Source organism: Asterias amurensis, chromosome 19 (assembly GCF_032118995.1).
Source record: "Asterias amurensis chromosome 19, ASM3211899v1".
In the NCBI taxonomy this organism is placed as follows: domain Eukaryota; kingdom Metazoa; phylum Echinodermata; class Asteroidea; order Forcipulatida; family Asteriidae; genus Asterias; species Asterias amurensis.
The window spans coordinates 10,949,951-10,964,080 of NC_092666.1; the positions used below are offsets into that span (position 1 = coordinate 10,949,951).

The following is a 14,130-nucleotide window of genomic DNA, read 5'->3' on the forward strand; positions in this document are numbered from 1 at the left end:
CCCTGGGTTTCAGACGAGAGGACGGAGCCTGATGAAGCTGAATCCAAAGCAGAAGCCGTGGTTTCGAAAAAGGCCATAACATGTACCTTAATAACCCTAAGTAGTATCAGTCTCTTCGGACGCCCTCTCGCGGTTGCAAGCGTTTCCCGTACAGACCCAGCTACCGCATGCACAAACGCTGAAATCAAAATGGGATGTGCATGGTGTGATTAACAAGATCTTGAATAAACTTTATTAAGAGTAAACTTGCGGCCGTACACAAACGAAGGAATGTTGGCTTTTGAAAAGAGCCGGTGTCAGATGCAATTGTGTCCGACATGCAATACTGTCTGTTCTGGACACTTTATGCAATCGTGTCCGGGGCTATGCAAAAACCGTCCGGTGGTCATGTACATGACTGTACATGTATGTGCGCGCGTAAGCGAGCGTGCATGCACTGAACCTACGTATATGCAGCATTAATATTCACGTATTGATTGCAGCGAAAACCCAACGGCCGAACATTTCCAATGTCATTCATGACATTCACTTACCTTGTAAAAAAAATGGCGATCGTGTTCCGCCGACCAAGGGCGTTTAATTTACTGCAAGGACGGTTTTGCACGGGGACGGACACAACTGCATATGCAAATGTTTCCGGGCGAACACCATTGCATTATGCAGAAGCGTCCGAGCGGACACGATCGCATATGCAAAACCGTCCGGCGGACATTTTTGCATATGCAACAATGTCCTCCAGATAGTATTGCATAGAGGACATAATTGCATGCGACACCGGCCGTTTGTGGTCTCCACGTTTCGAGCAGTATAATAATCTGCTCTTTTTTCCTGAAGACGAGCAGAGTATACTGATCGAAACGTCGAGACCACACTGCTCTTTTCAGACCCAACACTCCCTCAAAAGATAATTCATACATGGTTTTACCCGCAAATTTACTATTATTTATAGTTTATACTGAGCAAAATCATGTGTATAAAATATGAATTCTTAAAAATGTTAAAACCTCGTGGTAGGTTAAAAATTAGATATAAATGTAGCCCTATGGCCTATGTAAGCTTTTTGGTGGTGTAAAAATAATATTAACTGGTTAATCAAAAGTAAACCAGTCGTTTTGTAACCTGCTGAGCACATGATGCAATAACAGAATATGGTTTCTGATGATATATTTAAAGCTTTGCATGGTGTGAATTATATTAATAAACTTTTTTTTTTTTTTTTTTTTGGGGGGGGGGGGAGTTTTGGCTCTTAAAAATGCCGGTTTGGTCTCGACGTTTCCAAAAGATACTCTGCCCGTCTTCTCCAGGGTTTTTTTCAGACAAGCATTTTACACAAGAGTACAGCCTTTTCTACATATCTTCTTATAAACGAAAACACAGCATTGACAAACTTCTAACAGCTACTTTTTATAAACTTCAATTTGTACATTCAACAATAACTAATTATTTTTGTCTTACCAGAAGTTACAGTTATTTCTATTTTCTTCTCCGTCTTGAAAGAAGTTGCCATTAAGAGAACACTCTGAAACGTAAGAAAGACGAATTGTTGGTCAAAATATGTTCTGGTCTTTTAGCAGTTGCCACATGTTCCTGTAGTCCTTCGTCGAGGCCTTCTTGGAAGCTAGCTTCGAAGCGACTTGAACTGGAGACCACGCCACTCTGCGGTCTCCAGTTCCAGCCGCTTTTTCATGGCTAAAAAAAATATCCAATCTATGACGGCCATGAGAAAAGGCTATACACGGTTCCTTTGTGTTTTAAGAATTGTTTTAAAAACACGTCTTACTCTTTGTTGGTGGGCTGAAGTCGGGCATCATGGCTGCCGTAAACTCCGTCAAACTCAGCCTCCAATCGAAATTACTATCTGCACCTGCAAGAAGAGCATCGACGCAAAGTCCTCTGAAGAAAAACAAAATGGTTGTCCGGTTATAAAGAAGAAAATGTCTCTGTTGGCGATTTCGGTGCGATCTAAAACTTCGAAATATGGAAAATCGATTCAGGTCACGGAACGCTGATTTGAAATGTCTATTAGAGTTGTGAAACCCTCTCTAAGACACTGGACACTATTGGTAATTACTCACAATTACTGTTAGCATACAAACTTACTTGACGAGCAATGGAGAGCTGTTGATAATATAAAACACTGTGAAAAACGGCTCCTTCTGAAGTGACGAAGTATTTGAGAATGAAGTAATTTCTCACTCGAATAGTAAAATACTAGCCCGGAGCCACTTATGCACACGTATAATATAAAGGCATCTGAAAGCACAATAGTTTGTGCAACAAGGGTTTTTTTCTTGTCCTCTTACAACTTCGATAACCATATTGTCTGAGTCAAAATTTGCACAGATTTTATATTTTATGCATCGGGCATGACGCATTTTATTAGACACCTTTAAAGCACACTGTGTAACAATACGCTTTTTCTTTCGTTGTTATCTTGAGACACATACTTGTCCACAAAGCTCTAAATGGCAAGGCTCCCCACTATATTTCTGAACTGCTTCAAGTTTACACTCCATCAAGGAATCTTCGATCAAGTTCCATGCTTCTCCTCATTGAACCCAAGTCTCGACACTCATGGGGTGACAGGTCTTTTTCTGTAGCCGCGCCACGCATCTGGAACTCTCTACCACTTAATCTTCGATCTTGTCTTTGTACCGCAAAATTCAAGTCTCTTCTCAAAACTTATCTTATGTCACAGGTTTTCAATGACTAATTTTGTTGTGTCTGTTTTTCTTTGTGTTGTGTTTTTGTTTTGTTTTGTTTTGGTTTACTGCGCCTTGAACACCCAGCAGGGTGGATATGTGCGCATTACAAGTCTTATTATTATTATTTATTATTATTTATTATTATACTTTAACTACTTCAGTGACTTACCTTAGCAAAGTGTCTGCTTCAATGTCACGATTAAGGTCACCTGTAGAGTTATGCAGAGTCTGGTTTTGCTCTACGAACTTGAGGAATTCATTCGGGTCTAGAAGGGCGTCCTCTGTCTCGTCAAAACGCTGGAAGTTAAGAAATTATTATTTAAAAAGAAAATAGACCTGCGTCTTTTCTTTCAAACATAAGAGTATATGCTAACGAACAATAAAACAATTTTTTTAGTGATTGTTTGTCACGATTTATATGTTTAAAAATATATAAAGTTGTTTGGGGGGCTGACTCCGCCTACCCCTTTTGTTACGTCAATCGAGGCAGACTTTGCCTGCAATGCGTATAGTAAACACACGTGCAAAGTACATGTACGTCCAAGTCGTGAGTTGGTACATTTCAAAAAGTGTTTTTCTGCATTCAGCAGCAATACACCTGGTCGGCATTGCCGGAAAAACATTTTTTTTTTTTGAAACGTACAAACTCACGACTTGGTCCGTACATGTACTTTGCAATTGTGTTTACTCTACGCATTACAGGCAAAGTCTGCCTCGATTGACGTCACGAACAGCGATCTCTCGGGTCGGGGTCTACTCTTAAATTTGTAAATAACATAAGAACTGATTTTTTAAAACCTTAGTTAACTGTTTATTCACATTCCACTCATCAAAACACATATATTAGTGACAAAAACTTTATTTTGAAAAAATACCACTTCCAGGTGACTTTAATTGAGATATCGCCAAACTCACAAGAAGGTCGTGCGACCACTTTAAGGTACGTGAGGGCCACACAACTGATTTAGCAAATGGTTCTGGTTGAGTTCAAAAAGAAGGCTAAACAAATATCTAGCTTTAAAATACAGCCGTCTCCTGAAAAATAAACAGTGATGAAGAATACGCCGAATTGTGTGCCACGTTCAGGATAATTTTATTCCATATTGATTGTTCTGTAATGTTTAAATAATTTATAAACTTATTGTGTTGGGTTTGTTCATCTTCAGCTTTCTTGTTGTTTTTTACAGTTAAAGACACTGGACACTATTGGTAATTGTCAAAGACTAGTCTTCTCACTTGGTACATCTCAACACATGCATAAAATAACAAACCTGTGAAAATTTGAGCTCAATTGGTCGTCGAAGTTGCGAGATAATAATAAAAGAAAAGAAACCTTGTCACACAAAGTTGTGTTTATTTAAATGGTTGATTTCGAGACTTCAAATTCTAAATTTGAGGTCTCGAAATCAAATTCGTGGAAAATTACTTCTTTCTCGAAAACTATGTCACTTCAGAGGGAGCCGTTTCTCACAACGTTTTATACCATCAACCTCTCCCCATTACTCGTCACCAAGTAAGGTTTTATGCTAATAATTATTTTGAGTAACTACCAATAGAGTCCACTGCCTTTAAGGTGTGTGCAATGGTGTTTGCAATATTAAATGTAACCTGACTGGTTCCAATTCTCCCGGGGGGGGCGACACAACAAGATTTATTAGACCGTCATCAATTTGTTTACCGCGAAACAGTCCGAGAGCACGGTGTCGTACACCCTCTCGTCACCCTCTACTCCCCCGTCTTCGCGCGTCTCTCGTCCCAGTAGCCATTTCACGATGTCACGCTGCAGGGCGTCCCGTTGGTCTTGATAACAGGCAATAGGATGTACCGGCGAGTCGGAGACCACACCAACTGTTGTCGAAGGATCTGTCGGCATAGCTTTGAGAAATCATACAGCTAAACTTTTTCAATATCGCCAGTTAAAGGCACTGGACACTATTGGTAATCACTCATAATGATTTTTAGCATAAAAACTTACGTGGAAAACGAGCAACGGAGACGTCCCCTGTGTTGATTAAAAGAAAGTTAGAAATGGCCCCCTCTGAACAACGTAGTTTGTGAGAAGAAGGTAACTTGTCACTCAAAATAATATCAAGTGAAGCCTTTTATTATGCATCTAAAAGCACCAGATTTGTGCTGCAAGGGTGTTTTTTCTTTTCTTATTCTCTTGCAACTTCGATGACCAGTTGAGTCCAAATTGTCACCGATTTTTGTTTGTTAATGCATTATTATGTTGGGGTACATCAAGTGAGATCACAAAATGTGTCCCCTTTAAAATCTGTATAATTATTTTGTTTGAAAACAAATAAGCTTTCATCAAGTTTTGACAGAATAATATAAAGTCTATAAATTCATGTTTGTCTTACGTGCACACATGCCTTCGTGTACTGCCGACAGGCGCGTGCCTCTCTGGCAGGCAAGGCGTCGCATCTCACACTTATTGGTATACGTCACTCCATCTGATGCGCAGATTAGACGAATACGGTCATGACACTCCTGTAATAAGGCAGAATGGGTTAGACTTAGACTGGTCTCCTGTAAAGACAGGTACTGGTCTTACAGGTCCAATGATTTCATTGGATGATCGCATCATTTTTACTATGGATGACCATTTTTACTATGTTGCGACGTGAGCTTTCCATATCGGATTCCACTTTTTACATTTCGAGTTGTCCCTCATATGGCTCTGTGGTGGTCATTTCACTCTTTTAGAGAGGTTTCACTCCAGGACAGAGTGAAAAATCACTCAAAACGATGCAAACTTCAATCTAAAAGAGTGGAAGACCACTTGAAAAAGGTTTGTCCCTCATATATGGCTCTTCAAAGAGTGCTTTTTAATTCTCTTTTGCATTTAGAGATGAAGGGGTTACTGCTTACTGCAAAGTTAATGATTTAAGGGTGAACATAAGACTGCTACCGTTACTCCTTGTACCCGAGAACACTTACTCCCGTATGGTGTTCTAAAGACGGCACGATGCGACGCACATCTGTCGTCTTTAGAACACCATTCATGTGACGGCGGTTTGTGCAGTAAATAACGAGACAAGACAAACCATGGTGAAAAATGTCCCGCTGATTTACAAACAAAATGGTCGCCATTCAAAAAGGGGTTTGTCGTGACGTCAGGCACCTCGGTCAGCCCCAAACGTCATGAAAAGTTCAATGTGAGTTTGTTCTCCATTTTTCATCCGTATTGGAGTTGGTAAAATAAACTCACTAAGTTCTTCACTGAAATTTTTTATGAATATTCCTAATGAATCTATGCAAGTTTTTGAGAGTTGTGAAGAATGTTTATTTACTTGGGTACATATGCACGTGGTCTTTCCTTCAGCCGTTACTTTGCACTGTTCACCGGGTCCACATTTGACTCCTTCGCACTCTGCTGAGGATTGCTGTTGGGTGGTCTTTTTAACGACTTGAAGCTTAGGCTGTCTGACGTCACCTAAGTATAGAGTTAAATAATTATTGAAAGTATTACGTTGAGTTTTTAACAGATTGAAATATTATTATTATTTTTTATTTAATTTTTAAGGAAAGCAATTTCATATTAGTTGTTTCCACAGTGGCTTTGATATTTGCCCATTACAAACCACACTTCAGAAAGATTATTTCGAGTCAATCGTGCACCACCAAAATACTTCGACAATAAAGGATTAAATAGTTCTAAAAAGCCGATTAAAATCGCCCTCTCGGGGCGGTTTCAAAGCTCACCTTTTGTCACTCCCAACGCCTTTATTATACGACGCCCTCTGTTGACCTTGGATAGCAAAAGATAAAGTTGAATTATTTTTGACTTCATGACAAAGGTTACTTGGATTACATCGTAGCTTTAGAAAAGCTAGGTCCTTTTTTTGGTAATAGAATGAGATATTGTTGCATTACTCAGTGCCTCAAATAAAGCTTTTAAATTTTTAACTGCTAACTTTTAACTACGTGGCTCAAGCTTATAATAATAATAGGCTTAAATATACCTGATCCATATAACTAAAGATCTATTGTGATTTTAACAACAACTGCCAAACTTTATTATGATGATGACCTTAATCTGTCTAGATCCAAGACGCTTAATCATTGTGAAGTGATTAAATACCCAAGAGCACCAGGCTGTGGGACAATGATCTCTCTGTCAGTATAGCGAGAGAAAACTAGCTAAGGTCGTTTTCGATTTGGCGGCTACGTCTTCAAGTATTGCTATATGGATGTCCTACATGTAAACGCATGATGACGTCACAACCGAGCCGTAGCTGTAGCTGTAGCCAATTCAGACAGTTATTGCTAATAATTGGGTTACTAGGCGAAGTATGTATATTGCTCATACACAGTCCCCTGTTACTGTTTGCATGTTTGCCTAGCATATAAAAAATCCCATAGCAATATCCTTTATGAACTAATTTGGGCACAGAAAGAGAGGGAGGGGGAGTGGGTGGGGGGGGGGAGGTCCGGCGAGTGGCTTTGGTAAGAAAAGATCAAAAAAAATTGGGAAACATTCCTTCAAGAGCGGGTAGGTCTGTGGGTGGCAGGAAATGGTGTCACTTTCTGGTCATCGAAACCTCTTCAGTCGGCGAGTAAACAACATCAATCTTCTACTTAAATGTGATACTGCAAGGTTACCCCTTCAAGATGGCTCTTTCTCTTCCTGGCTAGACTTGTGAACAAGTCGTCAAAATGTCTGTCGCAGTGGTAGCGTTCCTACTCTGTCAACGATTCCCGCGACACTGGTGATGTTCTCGCGAGACTGCTGCCCCTGTGGGACTACTGCTCTAATCGGCAGCCGGCGTCTTCGCCCGAGTTCGGTGGTCTCGCGAGAGAAGTATTCGATCGGGGAGACCTGAACCATTACGTCCACCACGACTCGACTATAACCGCGACAAACATTAACGACTTGTTCACAAGTCTATTCTCTTCCTGGCTGAACTGTTTCCAATTTTAAGATGATGACCAAAAACACTTAATACAAGGACACCGTTGCATAGCATACTTAATCAATGTCAACCTCTTGTGGTGGGAGGGCTAGGATTTAAAGCACGATCGAGGGTGGATGTATTTCAAGAAAGAAAACACTATTGGTAATTGTCAACAACTAGTCTTCGCAGTTGGTGTATCTCAACACACGCGTTAAATAACAAACCTGTGAAAGTTTGAGCTCAATCGGTCGTCGAAGTTGCGATATAACAATGAAAGAAAAAACACCCTTGTCACACGAAGTTGTGTGCTTTATAGACGCTTGATTTCGAGACCTCAAATTCTAAATCTGAGGTCTCGAAATCAAATTCGTGGAAAATTACTTTCTTTCTCGAAAACCACGTCACTTCAGAGGGAGCCGTTTCTCGCAATGTTTTATACTATCAACCTCAACCCATTACTCGTTACCAAGAAATTTTTTATAATTATGCAATTAATTATTTTGAGTATAATTACCAATAGTGTTCACTGCCTTTAAGTTTACATGGGATTTGAGGCATGGTGAGGTATCAGTTTGGTTTGTGGTAACACCATGTGTGTTTCTAATTGCCAGGTAGATTTTGTTCTTTACAGAATTGTCTTGCTTTAAATATATTCTACTACCGCGGAACAGATTTTCTGATTTCGGAGACTTCTTCTTTTTAACTACTCCCTGTGAGGAAGATAGAGCATCTTCCGGGACTGTTATTTTAGCTTATAGAGAATCCTAATTAACTTCATTGTCACGGAGTGGGCTCTATTAGTCTCAACGTTTTGACTGGCTTGCTCTACTTGTCATCGTCAGTTTTTCTCATGATCCACAACATTCAAAAACTTCAAGTATGGACAATATTATGAGCATTTTTATGATCGATTAAAATAATAATTTTTATAGGCTTTGTTTTGAAAGATAGGGATACGATTTCGTGTGCATTTTTATCTGACCATTCGTTTCTCCTTCCTTTATTTTGAGGGTTATTGCTTTGTGCTGTGCACCGTTGGAGATCACTTTAGTCGACGTGATGTTTGTGTACATGGAGGTAACTGGAGATGGTTGCCGCATCAAGCAACATCTCAAACTCCTCCAGAATTTCTGCATTTTTTTTTCTATAATTGGACGGTGGTGCTACTCCAGGGTCACAGTCCGCGGGTAAATAGAAATAATTATAAAGAGAGAGCAACAGTCTCCTGTGACTAAAATGCGTCGACCTAGTCGGGAAGTTGAGACCTAAGAACTCATTCCGCGGTGAGTATATAGTTAAAGACAGAGGACACTTTTAGTAATTGTCAAAGACCAGTCTTCTCACTTGGTGTATCTCAACATATGCATAAAATAACAAACCTATGAAAATTTGAGCTCAATGGTCGTCGAAGTTGCGAGATAATGAAAGAAAAAACACCCTCGTCATACGAAGTTGTGTGCTTTCAGATGCTTGACTTCGAGAGACCTCAAAATCTAATTATGAGGTTTTGAAATCAAATTCGGTGAAAATTACTTCTTTCTCGAAAACTACGTTAATTTAGAGGGGGCCGTTTCTCACAATGTTTTATACCATTAACCTCTCCCCATTACTCGTTATATTACCAAGTAAGGTTTTACGCTAATAATCATTTTTTAGTAATTACCATTATCTCAACATTATCATGCATAAAATAACAAACCTGTGAAAATTTAAGCTCAATGGTCGTCGAGGTTGCGAGATAATGAAAGAAAAAAACACCCCTGTCACACGAAGTTGTGCGCTTTCGGATGCTTGATTTCGAGACCTCGTGGAAAATTACTTCTTTCTCGAAAACTATGGCACTTCAGAGGGAGCAATTTCTCACAATGTTTTATACCATCAACCTCTCCCCATTACTCGTTACCAAGTAAGGTTTTATGCTAATAATTATTTTTGAGTAATTACCCATAGTGTAGTGTCTTTAATGACGACCATGTAAGCTAAAGTAGTAGTCCCGTCCGATTTTCTATCTTCTGCACAGGAGTTAAAACTGAGAAGTCTCCTGAATTCTGAAATCTACTCCGCGGTAATAGAATATAAAGCAAGACAGTTCTCTAAAGAACAAATCTACCTGGCATGGCAAATACAAACATGGTGTTACTACAAACCACTATTGTATAGATCAATGTTGCAGTTTATTGTTGTTTGCGTGTGCTGGGCGGTTTTCGCAAAGGGGTTATTGGGTGAATCTTGCCATCAGTATTGTGGCACTCGAACCTTTGTCTGGTTTTTGTTTTGCGATAAATCTTTTGTCATTCGGTTACTTTACTAGGAAATGTTCACGTCCCATCGCTCTATCGGACAAAAAGACGCGCCCGCAAAAAAACACGTTCACACCCGAACCTGTTACCGTCCCTGACCCGCCCAACCTTCCCCGGAAAACAACGCCAAGTCCCCCACGCCTAAAGCCCGAAAAAAAAGTCCCGCTTATTATGACAAAACTGATCATTCTTTTGTTGAGAAAAACACAAAGTGTAGAGGCTTGTTAAAATCCTTGAGTTGCGTGAAACTGTAGCCCTGTCCACGGAAATAAACCCTTTAGTTTTGTAAATTCTGGGACGGTAAATTACTGACATGGTTGGATAACTTCCAAATACTTTTTATCAGCTGACAGTATTTGTTCCAATTTCACAAAGCCTGTAAGCACAAATATTGCTTAGCAAATAAGGTTAACAACCCAAATTCCATTTAGTTTGCATTTGTTATGGCTGTGCCCGACTCGAGCAGTACTTTCGGCTTATACCCAAGCTTCATAAAATTGGGCCGATTTGTAATTGACGTATAGATGGAATACATTTTATCATGGCATGAAGCCTTTTATTTCAGCCATCTGAAAGCACACAAATGAATTTGTGCAACAAGGGTGTGTTTCCTTCGTTGTTTTCACAGATGTGTTATTTTCTGCCTACCGGTTCGGATACACCAAGTAGGAATATTGGTCGTTGAACCAATGGTGTCCAATACCTTAGAAAGAAATGGGAAACGAACTTCAATCCTTTTGATTTCATTCCCGTCGAAAGCTGACCCAGTTTAAAGGGGAGCTTTTTGAAAGAAAATTGAATGCAATCGTTTTTCTCGGGAGATTGTTTTGGTTTTCACAAAGGCACTTTAGGGTCACGTTATCTCATGGGTATTAAATCCTATACGTCGAACAAACATCGTGATATAAAGCCTCCAACCGATTTCATGGACCGACCAATTGGGTCCAAGTTTTCACAGATTTTGTATTATTTGTATGCATTTGTTGAGATACACTATAGTGAGAATAACGGGTCTTTGCCCAATTACCAAAAGTGTACAGCGCTTTAAGTTTTGGCCCGCTTTCTCCCCTTGTTTTGCCCCTCTCCTGAACTTTCTGGCAAACTTCGTTATGAGTTGGTGCTCGCTTAAACCATAAGTGGCATGTTATTAACACGTAAAATGATACTGAAGTTGGTAAAGCAAAACCAAATTATATGAAACCCCTGCGGGCGAAAATTATGAGATTGGTTTTTGGATGTGGTCGGGCCATAAACTTTTGATCGTCATAATCTGGCCACACTGTACTTTAAGCATAAAAAACAACCTTGCACGATGGAAACGACACCAATAATTGTATAAATTCCTGTCTGTACAACCTACGGGTGTGAAATAATATGAAAAGCATTGGGGTTTCTTTTTTAACTATGCAATAAAGACCAGGAGACTAGACCGACTAGTTTGGTTCATGTTTTTCTTCTCAATTGCGGATTATTGCCCTGTTTAAAAACAACGCATTGTGACTTTGGTGATTATGCTTACGTTCTACAAGTTCTAACGACCGTCAAAACTTACTATTGGTTCATTGTTGGAAAGGCCCCGTTTAAAGTAATACTTTTAGAGAAAGAGTTTTCACACACAATAAATTGAATCTGAGAGGCCTCAAGCATGAAGCCGTTCGCGGGCATCTGAAGCACAATGTTTTCTGCACAAGTTTGTTTGTTGTTGTTCTTTCATGTTCTTGCAACGTCGACAGCCAATATTGATCTCAAGGTTCGTTTTATAATAATTCATAAATGCTGGGATACAACAACAATTGAAGAAAATCGTATTAATTGACACCTAGTTTAGCATGTTTAGAACCCGTCTGAGTGGGATTGGGTGAATTGAAGACGCTTAAAGTCACATGGAAGTGGTATTTTGTCAAAATAAAGGTTTTGTCACTAAAATTATTATGTGTTTTGATGAGTGGAATATGCATAAACAATTAACTAAGGTTTAAAAAAATTAGTGTCCATGTTATTTACAAAATTTGAAAATAAGTCCGACCGAGAGGGCGCTGCTCGTGACGTCAATCGAGGCGCGATGAATCGCATGCAGTGCCATCACAGGATAGTGACGCTTGGCGCAAGCTAAAAACATGCCCTCAAAGTTGACACAATGCCTGGGGTTTTTCACGTTATAGGTAAATGCTCTTTGAGGTTCGTTACGTCTTTCATGTGCCTTCTTCGACTTCCCCACTAGCTGGAAAAATTGTTGGGATGGCGTCATGTTTTAGAAAAGAACTTTTCTCTTCATGTGAAAATGTGTAGTGTATTCCGGATTCTCGAAGCACGACGACGGCTCGAAGTGTTTGCTGCACAGCGCTGGAAAAGACTGGCAACTGACCCAATCTTTACTTTTTTTGTTGCATCCAGCAGCAATACACCTGGTCGACATTGCCGGAAAAATGCAACCAAAAAACTTGTCGAAACGTACAAACTCACTACCTAGGACTTTAAAAATGTACTTGCACGTACGTGTGTTCGATGTCCGATCGAGGCAAAGTCTGCCTCGATTGACATCACAAAAGGGGTAGGCGGAGTCACCCCCACACAATTCTTTTTTTACATATAAATCGTTAAAAACAATTACTCCAAAAATTATTTTATTTTTCAGGAACATACTCTAATGTTTAGTAGAATATTTGTTTAAATTCTATTTCCAGGTGACTTTAAGATAAGCAGCTTTTGTGCGTTAATATGGAAAAGCAGTCTCTTTTGCGCTCGATAACTAAACACGCACTCAAAGTACATTCTAAAAACCAGTATCTCGACGCGAAATGCTTGGCCACGAAAAACTAAAAAGATGTACTAGAACGGGGTGTAGTCTCGACGTTTCGAACAGTTCGGTTAGCTAGTCTTCAGGAGTTGTGTACAACATGGTTATACCCGTAAGGTTACTAACTTCCGTTTCTTCCGTTACTTCCGTTTTTATTATGTTTGGGACTATATTTAGATCGACTTACCCTTTCTGTATGTTTTCCACAGACCTCCAAACCAACCAGCACCGTTAGCATCAATACGAAAAGAGTAATCCGCGCCTTAAAACAAACATTTTTAATGATTGATTAACACAATTATGTCACCCAACTGATGAAATAACAGTATTATTTTGTTCAATTTTTATTATGCTTTACTCGAATTGTTTCCTCTAAAACAAAAGCCACCAAATTAATTAAAATTGGAATTAGTGTTAATTTTTCGGTTTGATTATTGACACGAACCATCATTTGCACAAAAGTGAACCTACATTTTTTTTTAATAATAATGCATAGGAGTTGATGAGCTCAAAAGATAATCACATACAGTGTTCAAATACTTTGTGATTAATTCATTTCTTGAGTCGACAGAATAAGGAAAACTATTCGACGAACCTATCAACATGTAATTTTGGTGTCGTTGAAAACCAAAATCAGCTGTTTTTTCTAACAACATCTTTTCAGAGGAACACAAAAAAGGAGGTTCTGTGAGCTTCCAGACTAAGCAAGGCATCAACAAAGTAAGAAATTGTGTTGGTGTTCTATTTGTTTGATTAGATTCTTTAAAAATATATATATATATAAAATGCTTTTCTTATAAAAACTTGTAGACTTACCATTTTTCCACCGATGGAACCGAAGGGGAATTGACCCTGAGCTGAGCGTATTCTAGGGGGTGTCCAAGATGAGGTTTGCACGGAGCAAGTTCTCCCTCGCGTTCGGTCACTTCATCCCAAACACTCCTGCGATCACGCGACGCTTTCAGAAATAATCGACAATTCGCATCCCTGTATAAACGGCACAACCCACCTTTGAGAAAATAGGGGGCGTTCAAAACCTTTTTTATCCGTTTTTAAGCACCACTATTGCAGAGGCGTAATCATAATGGTACCGTCAACTAATGATTTACTGTGAGTTGTATAATAAATTAATGTTAATATTAAAATCCACATTTTTCTATAATTGTTCAGAAATTGATTGTATTTTTTCTTATGACCTCCCCTATTGAAAAGTGGTTTAGTCCACATTCCTTTCAAACTTTGTTGTAAGAATGGAAAAATAGTTTAGCCTGAAAGTATGGTGTTATTCTACACACGAAACCTGGGGGAGAATCACCAGGGGACCCTTTACGCAGTGACAATGCCGCCCCTCGAGCAGTTTTCTTTGAGTAATTTTAGACTCAAGGGTGTATTTTATTAGACAATCTTTCATTGCTGGTTGAAACTTT

The 14,130-nt window shown here is 39.3% G+C and overlaps 1 protein-coding gene across 1 annotated transcript; it reads right to left on the reverse strand.

Annotated features, from left to right (window-relative positions):
* Positions 1-45: 45 nt before the first annotated feature.
* LOC139951481 (follistatin-related protein 1-like) lies at positions 46-13,623 on the reverse strand. The gene is made up of 10 exons (XM_071950392.1): positions 13,520-13,623; positions 12,891-12,965; positions 6,414-6,459; positions 6,002-6,144; positions 5,069-5,198; positions 4,384-4,580; positions 2,875-3,002; positions 1,781-1,893; positions 1,456-1,519; positions 46-178 (listed from the first exon to the last, which is right to left on the reverse strand). Exons 1-10 carry the CDS (start codon positions 13,520-13,522, stop codon positions 97-99), a joined length of 981 nt encoding a protein of 326 aa, XP_071806493.1. The 5' UTR covers positions 13,523-13,623; the 3' UTR covers positions 46-96.
* Between the last annotated feature and the right edge of the window lie 507 nt (positions 13,624-14,130).

Bases quoted from the DNA above. Each gene is read 5' to 3' on its own strand.
- LOC139951481 (XM_071950392.1), bottom strand. The intron at 5,199-6,001 runs GTAAATAAACAT...GCCTTATTACAG, and splicing joins CCACGTGCATATGTACCCAA to GAGTGTCATGACCGTATTCG. The intron at 1,894-2,874 runs GTAAGTCACTGA...GTTTTTCTTCAG, and splicing joins GAAGCAGACACTTTGCTAAG to AGGACTTTGCGTCGATGCTC.